Here is an 18,256-nt window from a genome sequence, read left to right as displayed (position 1 = left end):
CGGAGACCATTCGTTCACTCAAGGAAAGGCAGCAAAAGGGGAGGGGCTTCCAGCTCAAGAACATCCAGGCAGACGTGTCGTCGATTATCTGTAAGAACCACCTTGTACTTCGGTGATGTGACCGTGCTGCCGGGGAGTTGAGCGACTTGCGTAGGACGGGTCTGGAAGGCGCCTCCCGCCGGCCAGCCCGGCTCCCAGCCCAGGCCCTCCCCCAGTCCACAGAGCTTACCCTCACGCCTTCCTCTTGTCTCTGCTGTCCCCTTCTTGGCCATCCTTGACCACTGTATCAGCAACCCGTTTCCAGGTAACATATTCATGATCGGTGTCCGTGGGTCTCCAGGGCTGTGGTCTCACCGGCAGCTCCAGCAGGGAGCACGTCAGCAGCCCTCAGGTCTTGCCATGTGGGGCCCCCAGTGTAGGCAGAGCCCCCGCACAGTGGCTGTGCTCTTCAGAGCCAGCAGGACGGTGCTGCACACTCATTACACGATCCCAAGTCAGTACCTCCGTGACGGTCGCTGTGCCGCTGCTTAGAGGCAGGTCTGCCCACCCCCCAGGGGAGGGTCACGCCAGGGCATGAAGACCAAGGGGCAGGACCCCGGAGGCTGCTTTAGAGTCTTCTCCCTTCCAAGCTTGGGTCCCTGGTGCAGTGCCTGGCTCGAGCTCCTCCTCCAGGAAGCGCCCTGCTTCCCCCGGAGCGCCGCCCACTCTCCCAGCCCGAGGAGCCCCACAAAGCAACTCTGCTGGCTCTGCCCGTGGCCGGGCACACAGCAGGTGCACAATAAATACTTACCGAACAAATTCTCAAACTGCGTAGTCTTTTGACCCTACTTGTGAAAACATTTTGTGTACAGTTTTTGGGAAACAGGCTAAGAAACTTTGAAAGAATTGAACTCAGTGGGTGACAGTGGGATGACTCAGACTGGCTTGGTCTGGCTCCTCTGCTCGGCCTCCCTCTGCTGTGCTCCCGAACCTTCCTGGGTCACTGTCGGGGAGGGGCAGCCTGCCACCAAATTATAGTACATCTTGGTGCCTCGCATCCTCGCTCCAGAATCTGCGGGCAGAATGTTGCCCCCGCTTCCTGGCAGGCAGCCCAGGCTGGAGTCCTAACTCTGTCCCTCCTGGATCGGTGACCTTCTGCAGGACGCTCCACCTCTGTGCCCTAGTCACCTCCCAGTCGGTGAGGAGCTGGCTTGTTGGAGTGGTGCCTGGCACCAGCTGACTCTCATCTTTGGCGTCGGCCGCCACTCCGGCACCCGGACACAGCACCAAGCGATGGGCATCTGTGTGCGGTGGTGGGGCCGCCACCTTGGCTGGAGCTGCGAGCGAGCGACGGGCGGGAGTGTGCGGGGCACTCAGCGCAGCTCCACGCAGACGGCAGAATGCACCCAAGTCAGTCTTCACTTCTGTCGGTTTGGCACCTTCTGGAGTACGCACTTTATTTTTGCCGGAGAGGAAAAGAGCTCCACTCGGTAAATAAGCAGTGAGTCATCAGCCGTGATGTTGGTGAAGAGAGTAATTTGGCTGCTTTTAGCCCTGATGGTGACACGGTTCCCACCCCGAGCCTCCGTTTCTGCTGTTCCCGCTGTCACCGGCCAGCTCCACGGCAGATTACCGTGCCTCTGCCGGTGTCGGCACACGGCTGTGCTGTCCTCCCCGCGGGCGAACCCGTCGGGTCTCCTGGGCTGCCGGGGGCCCTCTGGGAACGCAGCACAGACACTTCCCACCAGCTGGCTGTCGTGGTTGCGATGATGTGTTTTCACTGGGGGTCTGGAAGCTGCTACTCTGAGTGCTGGGAGCACCTCCTGGGTCAGCGCGATCGGCATGAGGACCACAGTGAGAGACAGCTGAGGAAAAGCAGGACTGTGACATGAGCAGAGAAGGTGCTCGAGAGGGACTTCACATCTGTGCGGCCCCGCTGCAGCCCACGGGTGGGGCGGCCTGGTCCCCACCCCTCCCCCAGATTCTGCCGGGAGGGCTATCCCTGCCAGAATGGTGGTGACCACAGAGCCGCCGTTCCCCAGGGGTCTCGCCCAAAGGTGACCACCGGCTCACTGCCCCTCCGTCAGCCACCTGCCAACTAACAATGCACCCTAGCCCAGTCCTGCTCATGGCCCCTCTGAGGCCCCTCCTGATGCCCTCGGGTCTTGCTCTGAGCTCCCACTGCTCCTGGAGTCCATTTAACCCTTGATTCTCCTCAAGGTGTTCAGCATTTAAGTTTGCCTCCACATCCAATCACATTCGATCAGCAGGCACTGTTGTTCCTAGGGGCTGACATTTGTCACCAGAAATGCATAAGCGGGCCCGGGAGGACAGCGCTGAGTGACAAGTGCCCCAGAGTCGTTGGTGCCAGGTAGAACCGGGAGAGGTGGGGCAGGCTGCCGGTTCTGATGGACGCGGAGAGTTATCGGGGCTGCTCTGGTCAGACCAGCCAGCACTCCTGGAGGCCACGACGTGCCAGGCACTCACTAGGCCCCAGAGCCACAGACAAGAGGGAGAAACTATTAGCAAAAATGCGAGGGACCAAAGAGCACTTGGAGAAAAGGGAGTGAAGACGGTCTTCTTAAAGCTAAAGATGCAGCTCACAAGCACACGACATAATTCGCTGTCTGTGGGAAGAGTCACATCCCGCGCTCATCTAGGATTTCAGAGATTAGGACTGGTTGTGCTCCCACCAGGGGGGTGCTTGCTCTCAGGGGGACAAGCCTGTCTGCGATTACATCTCAAAGAGCAGAAACCCCATCAAGTGAACCAAAGCATGGAGGACAGTTGTATGAAAGGGGCCAGTCTCTGTGAAGCATGGAACACAGGCCCTCATGGCATCAACGGCCATCCTGCTTGGGTGCTTGAGTGTGACAGGCCCACGGGAAGGGCGCGGGAGCAGGAATCAGAGAACTGTCCAGACCCTCCATCTCTTTCCCAGTCTCCATCTTCTTCCTTTGCAGTCACTGCATTTTTTGTTCCTCTGGTAAACAGGCTTCTTCACGTGCAGGACCTCGGCCAACCACTGCCCTTCTGATCTCCCAACATCTCTACCCAGTACAGGAAAGGAATCCTTTCTGGGCCACACATACTGAGAAGGAGGAGTGTGACTTGAGCAATGGCCAAGCAGGTCCCAGCAGACTCCTCTTCCACAGGTATCAACTATAAATTATGGAAAAAATATAATAAACAACTCCTGAAAGGTACTGAAAAGTGACCTTTGGGAGGAATGATTCAGAGTGACCTCGGTCAGTGTGATGGGTGGTTAACAGTCCAACAGAAATCCATAGTCTCACTTGCCTGAAGAAACAGAGGACAGAGTTTGAAGCAACCAGAGAATCTGGAAAGTGAGGGGAAAAGCTCAGAAAAAAAGAGAGCCAAAGAAGCCAAAGAACACTAGATTCTGGGTATGAACTCTGCCCAAATCTCTGGCTGACCCCTGACTATGCATAAGTAGGCAGACTTCAGACAGCCCAGCTAAGGCTAAAAGGGCTGAACTGAGATTTCAGTTGCTTCCCACTGCACAGGGGCAAATTTCAAAGTTTGACTTTAGCCACATTAACTGCCTCCTTAAAAAAAAAAAATCAATACTCCTGAAAAAAAACCATAATAGAATCTGGGGTGTCTACAGCATTTCATTCACAATATCCAGGATTTAATCCAAAATTACTAAACCTATGAAGAAATAGGATAATTTGATCCATACTCTAAAAAAAAGGCCATCATAGAAGCAAATCCTGAGATGACCCAGATGTTGAAATTAGCAGAAAAGGATTTTAAAGCCATTATTATAACTATGCTGAAGGATGTAAAGGAAAACATGCTTGTAATGAATGAAAAAAATAGGAAATCGCAGAAAATAAAAAGAACCAAATGGAAATTCTAAAACTGAAAACTACAATGTCAGAAATAAAAAGTTCACTGACTCAGCTTAACAGTAGTTAGACATGAGAAAGGACTTAGCGGAGCAGACTCCGGGTTCCACTAAGCCAGACGTGTCAGGGGTGTCCAGCCGTCATCTGATTCCTTTCTGAAAGTCGATGGAGGTTTCCACTAGAGTGACGTAGCAGAAGGGTAGGGATTGGAATGTCCTAGAAAGAAAGCCTTAGAGATGGATTGTTTCAGTGGACTATATTCATGAAGCTATCACATGGTCTTCAATAAGCTCTAATAGAGAAAGTGGAGTTCTTTTGTTTCTGTCCAAATGACGTGGGATAGTCTGGCAAGCTTGGTGAGAGCAAGGACAGAGGGCTCCAAGAGCTCTCTCTGCCGGGAGAGACTTTGGGGAGCACAGCCTTTCCCACTCTCCATAGCCAAGCAGTGGAAGAAAACATCTGCCCCTTCACTCTCCCAAGATATGAACAGTTTCTGTCCAGACCCCTGAAAGCATCAGCTGACTCGGGCTAGGGGTGGCCTGGCTAAAGAGAAGATTGGATCTGAGCTCAATCAGTCCCTTTCCTCCAGAGGTGTCCCCTTAACAACCCTGGAATAAGGACTCATGTTCTTGAGTCATAGGTGAAGAAACAGGGTTGATCGCAGGTCACACAACTTCCCCAAGTCCACACGGAGCCGCCCATGGGTGACAGAGCTGGACTCAGACCCAGGTCTGTGCGGCCTCAGCATCTGCTCCCCACAGGCTGCAATGGGACTCCAGGTGCTATCCTGACCAGAGATCCTGCTGTAAAAAAACTCACAAGAATACCTGCATCCTCTAGGAAACAAGTATCGGTCTGGACCAGAAGTGTTGGTCTCAAAATGAAAATTTCAAGGATGGCAGCTCTAAGTACATTTTCTCATGATTTGGCAATGGAACGTTCCCTTCCTCTTTTCCTCTGTGCCCCTCTCCAGTGTCCCCTAGTTCTGGAGTTAGCTCTCTCTCTGGACAGGCTGAGGGACTTTACTGCAGCTTTACCTCCATGCCTGCCAGGCACTCGGCCAGTATTGTTGAGTGAGTAAATGTTTAACGGGCACCAGTCTAGGCCGAGCGGCACCGAGAACTCAGCTGGAAAGCCAAAACCAACACTATCCTGACTGATCAGAAGAGATAGACCCTGGACTCACAGTGTCTTCCAAGGGCCCTTCTGTGGGCTCACTTCTGTGTGTGGTGGCTGCTGCCGGGCAGCGTGGCTCGTGGTCCCCGCAGGTGTGAGCTTGCCTCTGATCTTGAGTGTTTCTGTCCACACAGGGAAGGAGCGGCTTGCTGCTTGCCTTGGAGTTACTGTGCAGGAGGCTGCCCGGTTTTTGGAGAGTTTTTTGCAGAAGTACAAGAAAATCAAGGACTTTGTCCAAACAACCATTGCCCAGTGTCACCAGACAGGTGAGCCAGACACAGCCAAAGCCTTTGCAGACCCCCCTTCCCCTCCCTGATGACCTGCAGCCGCCCCTGGTCTCCTGGCCCTGCTCCGTGGGGGGTGGTGGGCAGATGGGAGGGGATGGGGTGAGTGGAAAATGGGACCCTAGGCTCCAGGGTGAGAAGGGTCCAGAGCCAGGGTCTGCTTGAGGGAATCTTGCGTCAGAAAATGGTAGATGGGCAGCTAGAGATACAACCCTGCACCTAAAAGTGGAGAACGTATGTTTTTACGAAAAGCACGTGGTATATTTACAAAATTTCACCACAGTGTGGTCACAAATTTCAAAGACTATCAACTAGAACATGTCATGTGACCACAATGGAATGCGGTCCGTCCATCTACCTGTTTGGACACGGATCACGCTCCTCAATGATTTAGAATCAGAAGGCATCCCAAGAACATTACAAACATCTTAGAAATAAATGAGAGTGAGAGACTGTCCCGTGAAAACTGTGGGGCACAGCCACGCCGATCCTTCACTTAGAAGTACAGGAATAGTTTAACAGCATATTTTTAAAAAGAAAGAAAGAAATTTGTGAACATAAATGGGTTGTAGTCAACCCTAGACGTTTGGAAAAGAGCAGCACGTGAAATGAAGTAGGGGAAGGAGAGAGATGAGCGGGAGCAGGAATCATGAAGCAGGGAAGGGGGCAGAGGGGCGCTCCCTCACGCTGTAGGGAAGGAGAAGCAGCACCAGCGGCTCAGCCTTCCTAACAGCTGTGCTGCGCTCCCTGGGGCTCCCTCGGGCTCCCGGCTGTCCCAGCTCTGCCAGGCCCCACTGGCCACCTTCCTCTCTGGAGCCCCTGGCGGGCCCTCCCCAGGGGCCAGGCAGCAGCCCCAGGCGGGGTCCCCGTGGACCCTGACTGCACTCAGCGCCCAGCCCCCTGCAGCCTCGGTGCGGAGCACAAGAAAGCCAGCAAACTGCTCCCGTTCCCAGCGAGCTCCCTGGACCTGGGAGGTGAGCCTCCGCCTTGGCCACCGGCACCCTCACCGAAGGGAAAAATAAGACTACCCACTTTGAAATGTTAGAAGAGTGAGGGCGCCTGGGTGGCTCAGTTGGTTAAGCGACTGCCTTCGGCTCAGGTCATGATCCTGGAGTCCCAGGATCGAGTCCCGCATCGGGCTCCCTGCTCGGCAGGGAGTCTGCTTCTCCCTCTGACCCTCCCCCCTCTCATGTGCTCTCTCTCATTCTCTCTCTCTCAAATAAATAAATAAAATCTTTAAAAAAAAAAAAATAAATGTTAGAAGAGTGATAGAATATGGAGTCAGAATCGCTGTAGACAGAAGCAGTGAAGGTGCCCGCACGCTGTCAGTGGCTTTCCATAGAGTAACTCGTGGAAGCCTCACCGCAGTTCTCCACGCGGGTGGTATCCTTGCCCATTTTACAGATGGAGAAAACGAGTCACCAAGACGTTAAGTAGCTTCTCAAGTTCACACAGCTAACAGGTGGTAGCAGGCCCACCCCCAGGCAGCTCCAGCCCGGAGCCACCACGCTCCCCGCTATCCACCTCTGCCTCCCTTCCTCGCACTCAACTCTTGAAGGGCCGTACGTGGGGTGTGCGTGCCCTTCAACCCACTAGTACACTTCTGGGCAGAAAGATCCTCGAATGATCATTAAAATCTTCCACACACATTGGTTGAGGGTCAGGCAGTGATACGAGCTCCTCGCTGTCCCACGGCCACAGTCCAAGAGCCACAACAACCCACGAGTAAGCAAGTACATGCAGTGTCCGAAAGATGGCACCGCAGGGGCGCGAGGAGCCGGCAGGATGCCAGTGCTGAGAGAGGAGGAGGGAGGCCCCTGGAGAGCACCGTGTGCCCCGGCCTCCCTGGGGGTGACATCTGAGCCACCACAGGAAAGGCCGGGAGAGCCTGGAGCGGTGCTGGGGTGGGCAGGTGGATGGGGCAGCCCGGAGGCCAGAGAGGAGGCCAGTGGGCCCAGACCCTGCGTGGCACACCACAAGCCATGGGAAGAAGCTGGGGTTCACTTTGCACAAATCAGTCCAGGAGCGTGGGAGATAGATTGGCAGGGGAGGTGGAAGTCAGAGCCACTGCCCGGGGGAGCCGTCTGAAGGGACAGGGCCTCGCCCAGCATCTGAGGTGGGATGGACGGAGAGCACAGGCAAGAGACACCAAGGAGGCGACATGGACTGCTGACTAGAGGGGGACTCAGGCCCCCAGGTGTGGGCGTGAGCTCTCTGCGTAGGCACGCCTGACCCTGCTGGGGCCGGAGCAGGCACACGAGGCAGATCTACCAGGCTGCCGTGAGCAGTAGGGCTCTCTCCCTGTCCTCACCGCCCGTCACTATTAGGAGGCTTTATATTACCACCTGGCAAATAGCGGGTGCTCCATACATTGTCATTTTTGTAATTATGATGTATGTGGGAAATTCTTCCAACCCTCAGATGTGTGAAATCCTGAGTGGAGAATTTAATCTCACCAACACCCAATAAAACACAAGTCCTCACCGGTCAGGAATATACTCACCCAACACGGCATGTTTATGTTCGTTTTCTTTTCTTTTTTTTTTTAAAGATTTTATTTATTTATTTGACAGAGAGAGACACAGCGAGAGAGGGAACACAAGCAGGGGGAGCAGCAGAGGGAGAGGGAGAAGAGGCCTCCCGCCGAGTGGGGAGCCTGACGCAGGGCTCGATCCCAGGACCCCGGGATCATGACCTGAGCCGAAGGCAGACACTTAACGACCGAGCCACCCAGGCGCCCCTGTGTTCGTTTTCTTCAGGAGGACCTTGGGGCAGGCGGTTGAGCATCTCAGGTGGTGATCTCAGGGTCCTGAGATGGAGCCCCGTGTCGGGCCCCATAGAGTGTGGAGCCTACTTAAAAAAAGAAAAAGAAAAAAAGAGGACCGCAAAATTATGAAGATTCATCCTGATTAAAACTCTCCAGAGTATAGGGATAGAGGGAACATTCCTCAAGCTCATAAAATCCATCTATGAAAAACCCACAGTGAATATCATCCTCAATGGGGAAAAGCTGAGAGCCTTTCCCTTAAGATCAGGAACACGTCAAGGGTGCCCACTCTCACCACTGTTGTTCAACATAGTACTAGAAGTCCTAGCAACAGCAATCAGACAACAAAAAGAAAAGGTATTCAAATTGGCAAAGAAGAAGTCAAACTCTCTCTTTTCGCAGACGACATGATACTTTATGTGGAAAACCCAAAAGACTCAACCCCCAAATTACTAGAACTCATCCAGCAATTCTGTAATGTGGCAGGATACAAAATCAATGCACAGAAATCAGTTGCTTTCTTATACACTAACAACGCAACTGTTGAAAGAGAAAGAAACGATTCCATTTACAATAGCACCGAAAACAATAAGATACCTTGGAATAAACCTAACCAAAGAGGTAAAGGATCTATACTCTAGGAACTACAGAACACTCATGAAAGAAATTGAAGAAGACACAAAAAGATGGAAAAATATTCCATGCTCATGGATCGGAAGAATAAACATTGTTAAAATGTCTATGCTACCCAGAGCAATCTATACCTTCAATGCCATCCCGATCAAAATTCCAATGACATTTTTCAAAGTGCTGGAACAAACAATCCTAAAATTTGTATGGAATCAGAAAAGACCCCGAATCGCCAAGGACATGTTGAAAAAGAAAAACAAAGCTGGGGGCATCACGTTGCCCGATTTCAAGCTATATTACAAAGCTGTGATCACCAAGACAGCATGGTACCGGCACAAAAACAGACATATAGACCAATGGAACAGAATAGAGAACCCAGATATGGACCCTCAACTCTATGGTCAAATAATCTTTGACAAAGCAGGAAAAAACATGCAATGGAAAAAAGACAGTCTCTTCAATAAATGGTGCTGGGAAAATTGGACAGCACATGCAGAAGAATGAAACTCGACCATTCTCTAACACCATTCACAAAGATAAACTCAAAGTGGATGAAAGACCTCAATGTGAGACAGGAATCCATCAAAATCCTAGAGGAGAACATAGGCAGTAACCTCTTTGACATTGGCCACAGCAACTTCTTTCAAGATACAGCTCCAAAAGCTAGTGAAACAAAAGCAAAAATGAACTTTTGGGACTTCATCAAGATAAAAAGCTTCTGCACAGCAAAGGAAACAGTCAACAAAACAAAGAGGCAACCCACAGAATGGGAGAAGATATTTGCAGATGACACTACAGATAAAGGGCTGGTACCCAAAATCTATAAAGAACTTCTCAAACTCAACACCCAAAAAACAAATAATCAAGTCAAAAAGTGGGCAGAAGATATGAACAGACACTTCTCTGAAGAAGACATACAAATGGCTAACAGACACATGAAAAAATGTTCATCATCATTAACCATCAGGGAAATCCAAATCAAAACCACACTGAGGTACCACCTTACACCAGTTAGAATGGCAAAAATGGACAGGGAAAGAAACAACAAATGTTGGAGAGGTTGTGGAGAAAGGGGAACCCTCCTACACTGTTGGTGGGAATGCAAGTTGGTACAGCCACTTTGGAAAACAGTGTGGAGGTTCCTCAAAAATTTAAAAATAGAATTACCCTATGACCCAGCAATTGCACTACTGGGTATTTACCCCAAAGACACAGATGTAGTGAAAAGAAGGGCCATATGCACCCCAATGTTCATAGCAGCAATGTCCGCAATAGCCAAACTGTGGAAAGAGCCGAGATGCCCTTCAACAGATGAATGGATAAAGAAGATGTGGTCCATATATACAATGGGATATTACTCAGCCATCAGAAAAGATGAATACCCAACTTTTACATCAACATGGATGGGACTGGAGGAGATTATGCTAAGTGAAATAAGTCAAGCAGAGAAAGTCAATTATCATATGGTTTCACTTATTTGTGGAACATAAGGAATAACATGGAGGACATTAAGAGAAGGAAGGGAAAAATGCGGCGGGGGGGGAATTGGAGGGAGAGATGAACCATGAGAGACTATGGACTCTGAGAAACAAACAGGGTTTTAGAGGGGAGGGGGATGGGGGGATTGGTTAGCCCGGTGATGGGTATTAAGGAGGGCACGTACTGCATGGAACACTGGGTGTTATACGAAAACAATGGATCGAGGATCACTACATCAAAAAACAATGATGTATTATATGGTGATTAACATAACATAATAAAATTTAAAAAAAAAATTATGAAGCTTCAGGCTCCACAAAACTTGGGTCTGCCTTTGTGTGAGAATGTGGCCCCTCCCTCCTTGAGTAGACTAGGGATTAATGCCTTTCTCCCTATCCCAGCTGCCACGTGGTTCAGAATTACTTCTGTCCCGGAGCCCCACGAGTGGCCTTTAACAGCCTTTGTAAACTGCCCTCCCTGTCCTCTGTCAGCTATGACTGCAGCCAGAAGTCAGAAAGCAGAGCCGCCAGGAAGCTGCCCTGCTTCCCCACCGCAGAACCCACCCGCCCCGAGATAGACCGGGAGGCCCGCAGGCAGAGCTCCCCGCTGCGCTCAGCACTGCAGTGAGGAGGGGTCCTGCCGGGGCCCCTGGACCCCATGTGGGGGAGGCCGTGCCCACAGAGGCTAGGTGAGCACCAGGGCGCCGCACAGCCTGTTTATTTCTGCCTCGTGTCCTCTTCTCCTTCACGTGACCCAGGCTATGTGGCATCCATCATGGGCAGGAGGAGACCGCTGCCGAGGGTCCGCGCTCAAGACCAGCAGCTCCGGGCGCAAGCAGAGCGGCAGGCCGTGAACTTCGTTGTGCAAGGTACGCAGAGCGCCTGAGGCCGCCTGCCGTGGGTTCTCAGCAGCTGCAGGGCTGAATGACACCCCCCAGATTATCCGGATGCTAGTCCCTGCTTCTGTACTCACTGGTAGTTACACAGGAGGCTCGAGTGAAGTAGCACTTGGCGCTCAGCAGGTGCTCAGGACATGGTGGTCTTTCCCCCAGGCAACACTATCCTGGACCTCCGAATAGGGAACTGAGGCTTTCGGAGTTTCTCTAGCCAGGACTAGGGCGAGACCTGGAGCTCAGTCCCTGCACTCTTGGCCTGGGGCTCTCTGCCATGCCCCTCATGCCTGGCAGGGGTAAGACCTTGCAGCAAGGCCTCCAGACCCAGCAGGCCCTCCTGGATCCCGCAGCCTTAGCAGCAGGCGGCCGGAAAGCATGACGGCACCCTGTCTGCCCCTGGTTATGAAGACTCCCATCTCTAGCCACAGCCCTCAAACAGTTCTGCGTAGAGGTGAAGAGGGAGAGTGATAATCCCGGGCTCTACATACCGTGGGCCACCAGCTGTCCCAGGGAGGCCCCAGGCAGCCTGGAGTCAGGCATCATCCCGTTGGTGACCCCATAGGTCACAAAGGGGGAACCGAGGCCCCCAAGGCCCAGACATGAGGCCTGAAGGCAGGATTCCACCACCTGCCCCCAGAGGGGGCTTCTGAGGCAGGACAGCAGCCAGGGACCCCAGCCCACGGGGAGCGGGTGGCTTGGAGGAGCGGCAGGGTGGAGATCATGTCCCCGCAAGTCCTGCAGAGAGGGGGACACGGCAGCACTGAGTTCAGAGAGCCTCCATGCGTTGCTCAGACAGCAGGAGGCTCAGTGGCAGCTGACAGAACAATTGCTAGGATCGGTCTGGGCTCAGTATAGAGTCTTCCAGAGTCCTGTCTCCCGGTGTGACCAGCCAGACAGGAGCTGAGGACAGTGACAGCCCTCCACATCCTGAGATGGCGGGTTTTCACGTAGGAGGCCGCTGTCAGGCCACGCCACGTGTCTGTTCCCTAGATGTGTGCGAGGCACATGCTCGGTGATGCTGAAGCTATGTTAGGGCCCTTCCAGAAAGACCTGCACATGAGATATCTTCGTGTGAGAAGCCAACCAGGACATCCAGCTACCGTGGATACGGCCTCCCTGCACACGTGTGTCTCTGAGCAAGTGACTTGCCATCCATCCAGTCCATCCACGTAACAGAAATCTGTGTGAGCTGAACTAGGTGCCAGGGGAAGCAGTGGCCAGTGCCCACAGGAAAATTCTGCCTCTGACCCATCAGCCAACATGACCAGCTGTGTGGCGCGCACCTCCCTGAGGCCTCCCCTTCCCCCCACACGCCCCCTCTTGCCACCCGCCTCCCCATCCTTGTTTCTCCAGCTCCGTGCACTTTTCCTGACATCCCAGCCCAGCGCAGCTCCCCATCCCGCCTGAAGCCCCTCACCGCAGCAGTCTCAGAGGCCAGACTTCCACGTCCAGCATTTCTGCCACACTTTTAGGAAAAGGACGTCCATAGACTGAAGGCTTAGCCTTGCAGCAGAGCAAGGCAGTCCATGGACTGACAACCTTTACTTCGTGAACCTTGGGAAACACGAAGAGCTAAAGCCATTTCAAACCACAATGAAACCTGAACTTCAGTCTGTTTCCCATTACGGAGACACCTGCTGTGTGCCTGGCACTGGAATGGGCGTGTCCCCTACACTGGCCAGCACCTTGCAGAGTGCCCGACACAGCCCTGACATGTGATTTATCCTTACCAAATCTAGGAGGCTCTATCATAACCCCATTCGATCCACTGGGAAGCTGAGCACAATGAAGTCAAGAGGCCACGTGGCTGGAAGGCTGAGTGCATGTCCCTGCCTGGTCACTCTGTTAGCTGGTGCAGCGGGCAGGATTCTAGATTCTGCAGAACCTGTGAATGTGATATCATTCCCACGGTTGGTCAAGCCACAAGGCAAAAGGGGGTTTGCATCCACGGTGGGCCTGGCCTAATCAGGCAGGCCCTTGAAAGACCATGTAGGGGTCAGGGTCGGGATTCACCGCAGTAGGCGCCCTTCAGCTGGCCGTGAAGAAGCAAACTGCACGCTGGGCAGAGGGCCCACGGCAAGGACCCAGCGCAGCCTCCAGGAGCTGGACGCGCGGCTCACAGCTAGCAGGCAGCAGCACAGGAACCTCACTCATGCGTGGCAAGGAAATGAATTTTGCTAATGACCTGGGGTCGCTTGGGAGTGGGTCTTCCCTCGTCGAGCTTCCAAATGAGGACTTGGTCGGGTCACACACTGATCTCAGGCTGTGAGGCCCCAAGCAGAGGACCCAGCCACACAGGTTGGGTTCTTGCTCGGCAGGAGCTATGAGATGGTAGATCTGGGTTGTTTTAACCTGTGAGGCGTGGGGTCCTGCGTCCCACAGCAGAGAAAACTAAGACAGCCGGGGCTCGGCTGAGCGTGCTGGCCGAGTCCCTGCTGCGGAGCCCTGGACCTCAGATTGTTCGTGAAACAGAACCTCTTGTTCCCACAGGCTCCGCCGCAGACCTCTGCAAGATGGCCACGATCCACGTCTTCACTGCAGTGGCCGCTTCCCCCACCCTGACAGCCAGGTCAGTGAGTGAGTGGCCAGCCTGCCCGGGCCTGACCCAGCGCGTGGACCTGCCTTTCTCAGGGCTTGGGTGGGAGGCCCGTGGTTCTGTGAGTCGACACCGTGGCTGGCCCATGCACACATGCCTCCCAGGAGCAAAGCAACGCCTGCCACTTCCCGTGAACCCGAAGCAGAGGGGCCCCTGGGCCCGAGCTCCTCTCAGCACTCCCAGGAGAGCCCCTGCCTCCCAACTCGGGCTGGGCCAAGTGCCCAGGGGCCAGCTCACAGCAGCTGCAATAGCAATGCGCCGTCCACCTGGAGGCACGAGGAGGCCTCTCAAGGTTCAGCTGGTGTGGAAATGCATCTCCCCAGGCATGTGTGAGCCCCTGCAGGCCCAGCCCAAGGGGCATCCCATGCAGCTGCCCTCCCGAGGTGGGCGGACCCCACTGACCCTCAGTCAGGACATGGAGACTCCACACTGCCCCCACTCCCGGTGCCTGTTGCTGCCACCACCCAGTGTGCCCGCCACCCAGCCCTGCCCCCAGAGCCAGCGTGCAGATGCATCTCGAAGATGAGGGCTCAACCACGGCTGCCTCTGGGCCACAGCTGTCTCCAGTTTCTGTCTCTGCCTCCGTGGCAGAGCATCCAGGTGGCTGGGTGACGAGGAGCCCCTGTCCAGCTCTGCTGGTCCAGAACCACGTCTGGCAGCCGCCCGAGGTCCTGCGCCGGTGCAGGTGGCAGGGGGTAGGTTCTGCTCCGGCGCCCCAGGACCGCTTCCTGGCGGCTCCCTGTAAGTCCCCCAGAGAAGTGAGTGTGTCAGGGCCCGGAAGCTCTGTTCCTGCTTGGGCCTCCCTGCTTGGGCCCCATGCCTCGCTGGGGGTGGTCTCCAGGCGGCAGGGGGCCTGTCCCTGCAGACGAGCCCTTCCCAGGCAGCAGGGCCGGGCAGCTGCTTCTCTGGCTTGTGACCAAGGGTGGGAGGTCACGCTCACCTGTGTCACCTGCACAGCGGGACCCTTTTCCATCTGAGGCTACAGTTTCGTCTTGGCTTCGATACTGTTCTACTTCCCAAGGCATGATTGCCTTCCATATCTGAGTCCTTCGTCTTTCCTTAAAAAGGCTTCTCCTTCTTCGTGGATTTCCTACTGTTCATTTTGACGTTTGAAACTGGGCTTTTTTTTTGGCAATTCCAGCAATTTTGTACAGAAATGTGCAGTAGGCAAAGGCCCCGCCAGAGAGAGTGGGTGGCATCCTAGTGAAGGGCTAGGGAGAGGACTGTCCCCAAGCCCCACAGACCTGCCCAGCAGCCCCCTCTGCAGCCCTTGCCCCAGACCCCGCCTCGGACCCACCCACCGCCCACCTCAGGGAGAAGCAGCACGGGGAGGGGGCCTCGGCAGCTGCCAGCCTGGGCCTGGGAAGGAGCGATGCTGGGTGGCTGTCTGAGATCTGCTGCTGTAAGTCAGCACGGGCACCTGCACCGGGGTCTGGGCTACGTCTCCGGTTTCTGCTGCCACCGGGGGGACAGAGGCAAGAGCAGAATGGGAAATGCTTTCCTCTCAGAGTTTCTCCTGCCCCCATGTCCGTCTGCTCCCCCCGCCCCCCCCACGCCAGTGCATGCTGGGCCTCCAGTCCCCTGACCCCTGCGTCCTGCCCCCTGATGTGCTTTCTGTAGGGTACATTTAAGAGGGGTCGTGAGCCTGTGTAACTCACCACCTCGGCCGGAACCGAAGGCCACGCGGTGGTTCTGCATCTGTGATACCGTAGTCCAGAGAAGTCTGATCCATTCTGGGGTTTTGTGGAATTGATAAAGGAAGATGGTACATGAGGACTTGGGGTCTTCTTAGATAACCGAGTCCAGAGCTGAGCACGAACGTTTCCTGCTCCGGGGTTTGGCACCCAGCTGCCCTTCTCTCAGGCTTCACCGTCCTTGGAAAATGCTTCCCATGGCAAACGTGTAGTGTTGTGTTAGAACACAAAGCAGTTCAGTGTGGAATCTGGGGCCTTTCTGACTCTGCTCTGTTCTTCCCGGAGCAATGGGAGAAGTTTTGGATCGAGTTTAGAATAGGCCGCCGCGAGCCATGTGTGAGGGCACGAAACGCATCTCAGAGGCTCGTGGCTGTCCATAGCAGAGCAGGTACCCGGAGAGCCTCACCCAGTCACCCCCAGGCCCCCGTGGCCTGCAGCCACAGGCCAGCCTCCCCTCGCGGCCCCCGGGCCCAGAGCAAGAAGGCAGGCAAGCTTCCAGCTGCGAGTTGTTGGCTCAGTCATCAACACTCAGGGCTTGCCTCTGGGCCTCTCAGGACATGGGGCCTCTGTGAAAAGGCCTTTCTAGGTTTCAGAACATGTTGGAGTCAGAAAGAAGCTTCAGAGATGGTTGGCTCTAACACATGAGTGTAGACAAGGGGAAACTGAGGCTCGGAGCCCACCCACGTCCAAGCTCATGCAGAGCTGGACCGCCGCTGGGCCTCCCAGCCCAAGCCGCAGAGCCACAGCTCTTGCTCACACTGTGCCCCCGGCACCGAGAGGACCAGGAGACCCGCCTGGTTCCCCCGCTCTGGACGGCGGCCGCCTCTGGAAGGCCCTCACCTGCTCCTTTGCCCTCGGGTGCAGGGATAGCCAGGAAGATGCAGGGTGTTCTGTGGAAGACGGGGTCATTGGCTCGCCACCAGGGGGACCCTCTGACCTCTGGCCACCTCGCCATGCAGCAGCAAACCGAGGACGCCCCGTAGCCAGGCCTTGCTCACCACCGTGTGGCACTCAATCTCCCGGCCTCAGAAACGAGCAGAGAAGGTGCCGGGGGTCCAGGAGGCAAGAGACTCGGCCAAGTGGGGAGCAGCCTGGATGAGCCTGGACCCTGTGAGACGGCAGGGCAGCCGCGGGCCTGCTCCTAAGGCCGGGAAGGGTGAAGCGGGAAGCGTGCGGGGTGGTGACAGGGAGATGACAGGGCCAGGCCAGCGGCGGGCGCCGAGGAGGCCGGGCTCTGCTGGAGCATTCGCTCACAGGAGCATCGTGGGGGACAGCAGGACAGCGGGACAGTGGGCAGTCACTCCCCGGGAGCAGCGGAGTCTGATTCGCACACTCAGCTGCCCCACACGGCGTCCCTGCTCCTCTTCTGTCTCGTGCCCCCGTTTCCAGCTGGACGCCCAGGAACGTCGCCGTCAGCTGTGGGAGCAATGTGTAAGTGACTAACAACTCGGGCCTATTCTTAGGTCGCTGCCACACCGGCGGCTCAGAACGCACAGCGTCATTTCAAGAAGTGTGAACGCTGATGCTGCTAAATCTGAAAGAAGGAACGAGGGCCTCTTCTGAGTTTCTGCCAATTTGAAAACGAAGATCCCGTGGGAACGAAGACCCCATCGGGGGCCGTGCCACCAGCCTGCTCTGGCTTCCGGAGGGCAGCCCAGAATGTCGGGCAGATCCTCTCCCTGCAGGACCGGCAGGAAGCCCTGCAGCAAAGCCGTGGGCCCCCCGAATGTGGCAGCAGCGCTCATCTCTGCCCTGTGGTTGGAAGAGCTGCTCCCTCTCTCAGCTGGGCTTGCCACGACCCCTGTGCATGGGGCCCCGCCGCACCTCTCCTGGGCAGCCCTGCCTTCCTAGAGCCTCTGCCTGCCGCCTCTTCCCTCCCACACGGAGCCTGCAAAATGACAAGGACCAGATGTGGCCTCTGACCTCAAAGGCCCAGTCCTGGAGACAGCAAGTCACACGAAGGGCAGAGCACACAGGTCCCTCCCTGACGTCCCCCATCTTTCCTGTGGGTCACCTGCACCACACCTCCCCTCCCTGAGTGCGCAGAACAAGCCACGTTCCCCTGCCCTGGGCCACAGCTCATGGCAGGCATCATCCACCCAAAGCACTTACGTCAACCCAGATCCCACCCTCCACAGAATGCATGCACCTGCTGGCCCCCGTCACTTGAGCCTAAACCCTCCTGAGACCCACAAGCAGTGACTTGCTGAGGTCTGGCGGCCTCAACTCTGTGGGAAGACGTTTACGTCCAGTCCTGGCTGGATGTCCCAGGTGCCCCCTGTGATGGGATCCAGAGGCTGGGGTCACTTCTAACCTGTGCTCCCCTCTTCCCTGGAGACTCTCCTGGTGACAGTCAGGGGACCCCAGGCAGCAGGGGTCTTCCCGGGTCTTCCCACTCCCCACCCAGTCACATCCTCTAGAGCACCCTGTGCCACAACCTTCCATGGTGCCCCAGGCAAAGCATGGGATCCAGAGGTCACATCTCAGGGTGACTCCCCCCCCAAACCGCCATGTCTTCCAGGTTGGTCGCCCAAATTCATGATGAGCTGCTATTTGAGGTGGAAGATTCACAGATTCCAGAGTTTGCAGGTGAGCCTGGGTAGCACAAAGCTGCTTTGACTTCCCGGATAGCTAATGCGGCTCCCCTGGCTGGCTGGCGTCTGCCCCTTGTGGGAATTCCAGGCCACTTCCCTGCCCCGTGCTGAGTGGACGTACCCCATCCTGGCCATGCCCCAGTCCTCCCTGTGGGGTCTGCCTCAGCATCAGAGCTCTTAGATGATGGGGACTCCCCTTCTGGACTTGCTGGCCTTGTGGCCCTTGGTCCTTGAGTGCAGACTCCATCCTACAGTGGGGACTCCATCCTAAATGTGCAGACTGGATGCTA

The 18,256-nt window shown here is 55.3% G+C and overlaps 1 protein-coding gene across 1 annotated transcript in view; it reads left to right on the top strand.

Moving 5' to 3' along the window:
- The window catches only part of POLN (DNA polymerase nu), a 145,529-nt gene that overhangs the window by 125,075 nt on the left and 2,198 nt on the right, over positions 1-18,256 (top strand). Inside the window, exons 21-24 of the mRNA XM_036067284.2 lie at positions 5,165-5,296; positions 10,948-11,058; positions 13,573-13,651; positions 17,894-17,961. Coding sequence (XP_035923177.2) covers positions 5,165-5,296; positions 10,948-11,058; positions 13,573-13,651; positions 17,894-17,961 — 390 coding nt within the window. The remainder of the gene's footprint in view (positions 1-5,164; positions 5,297-10,947; positions 11,059-13,572; positions 13,652-17,893; positions 17,962-18,256) is intronic.

Source organism: Halichoerus grypus, chromosome 3 (genome assembly GCF_964656455.1).
Source record: "Halichoerus grypus chromosome 3, mHalGry1.hap1.1, whole genome shotgun sequence".
In the NCBI taxonomy this organism is placed as follows: Eukaryota; Metazoa; Chordata; class Mammalia; order Carnivora; family Phocidae; genus Halichoerus; species Halichoerus grypus.
The sequence above is the reverse complement of the archived record's forward strand: the minus strand, read 5'-3'. Positions and strand labels throughout refer to the sequence as shown.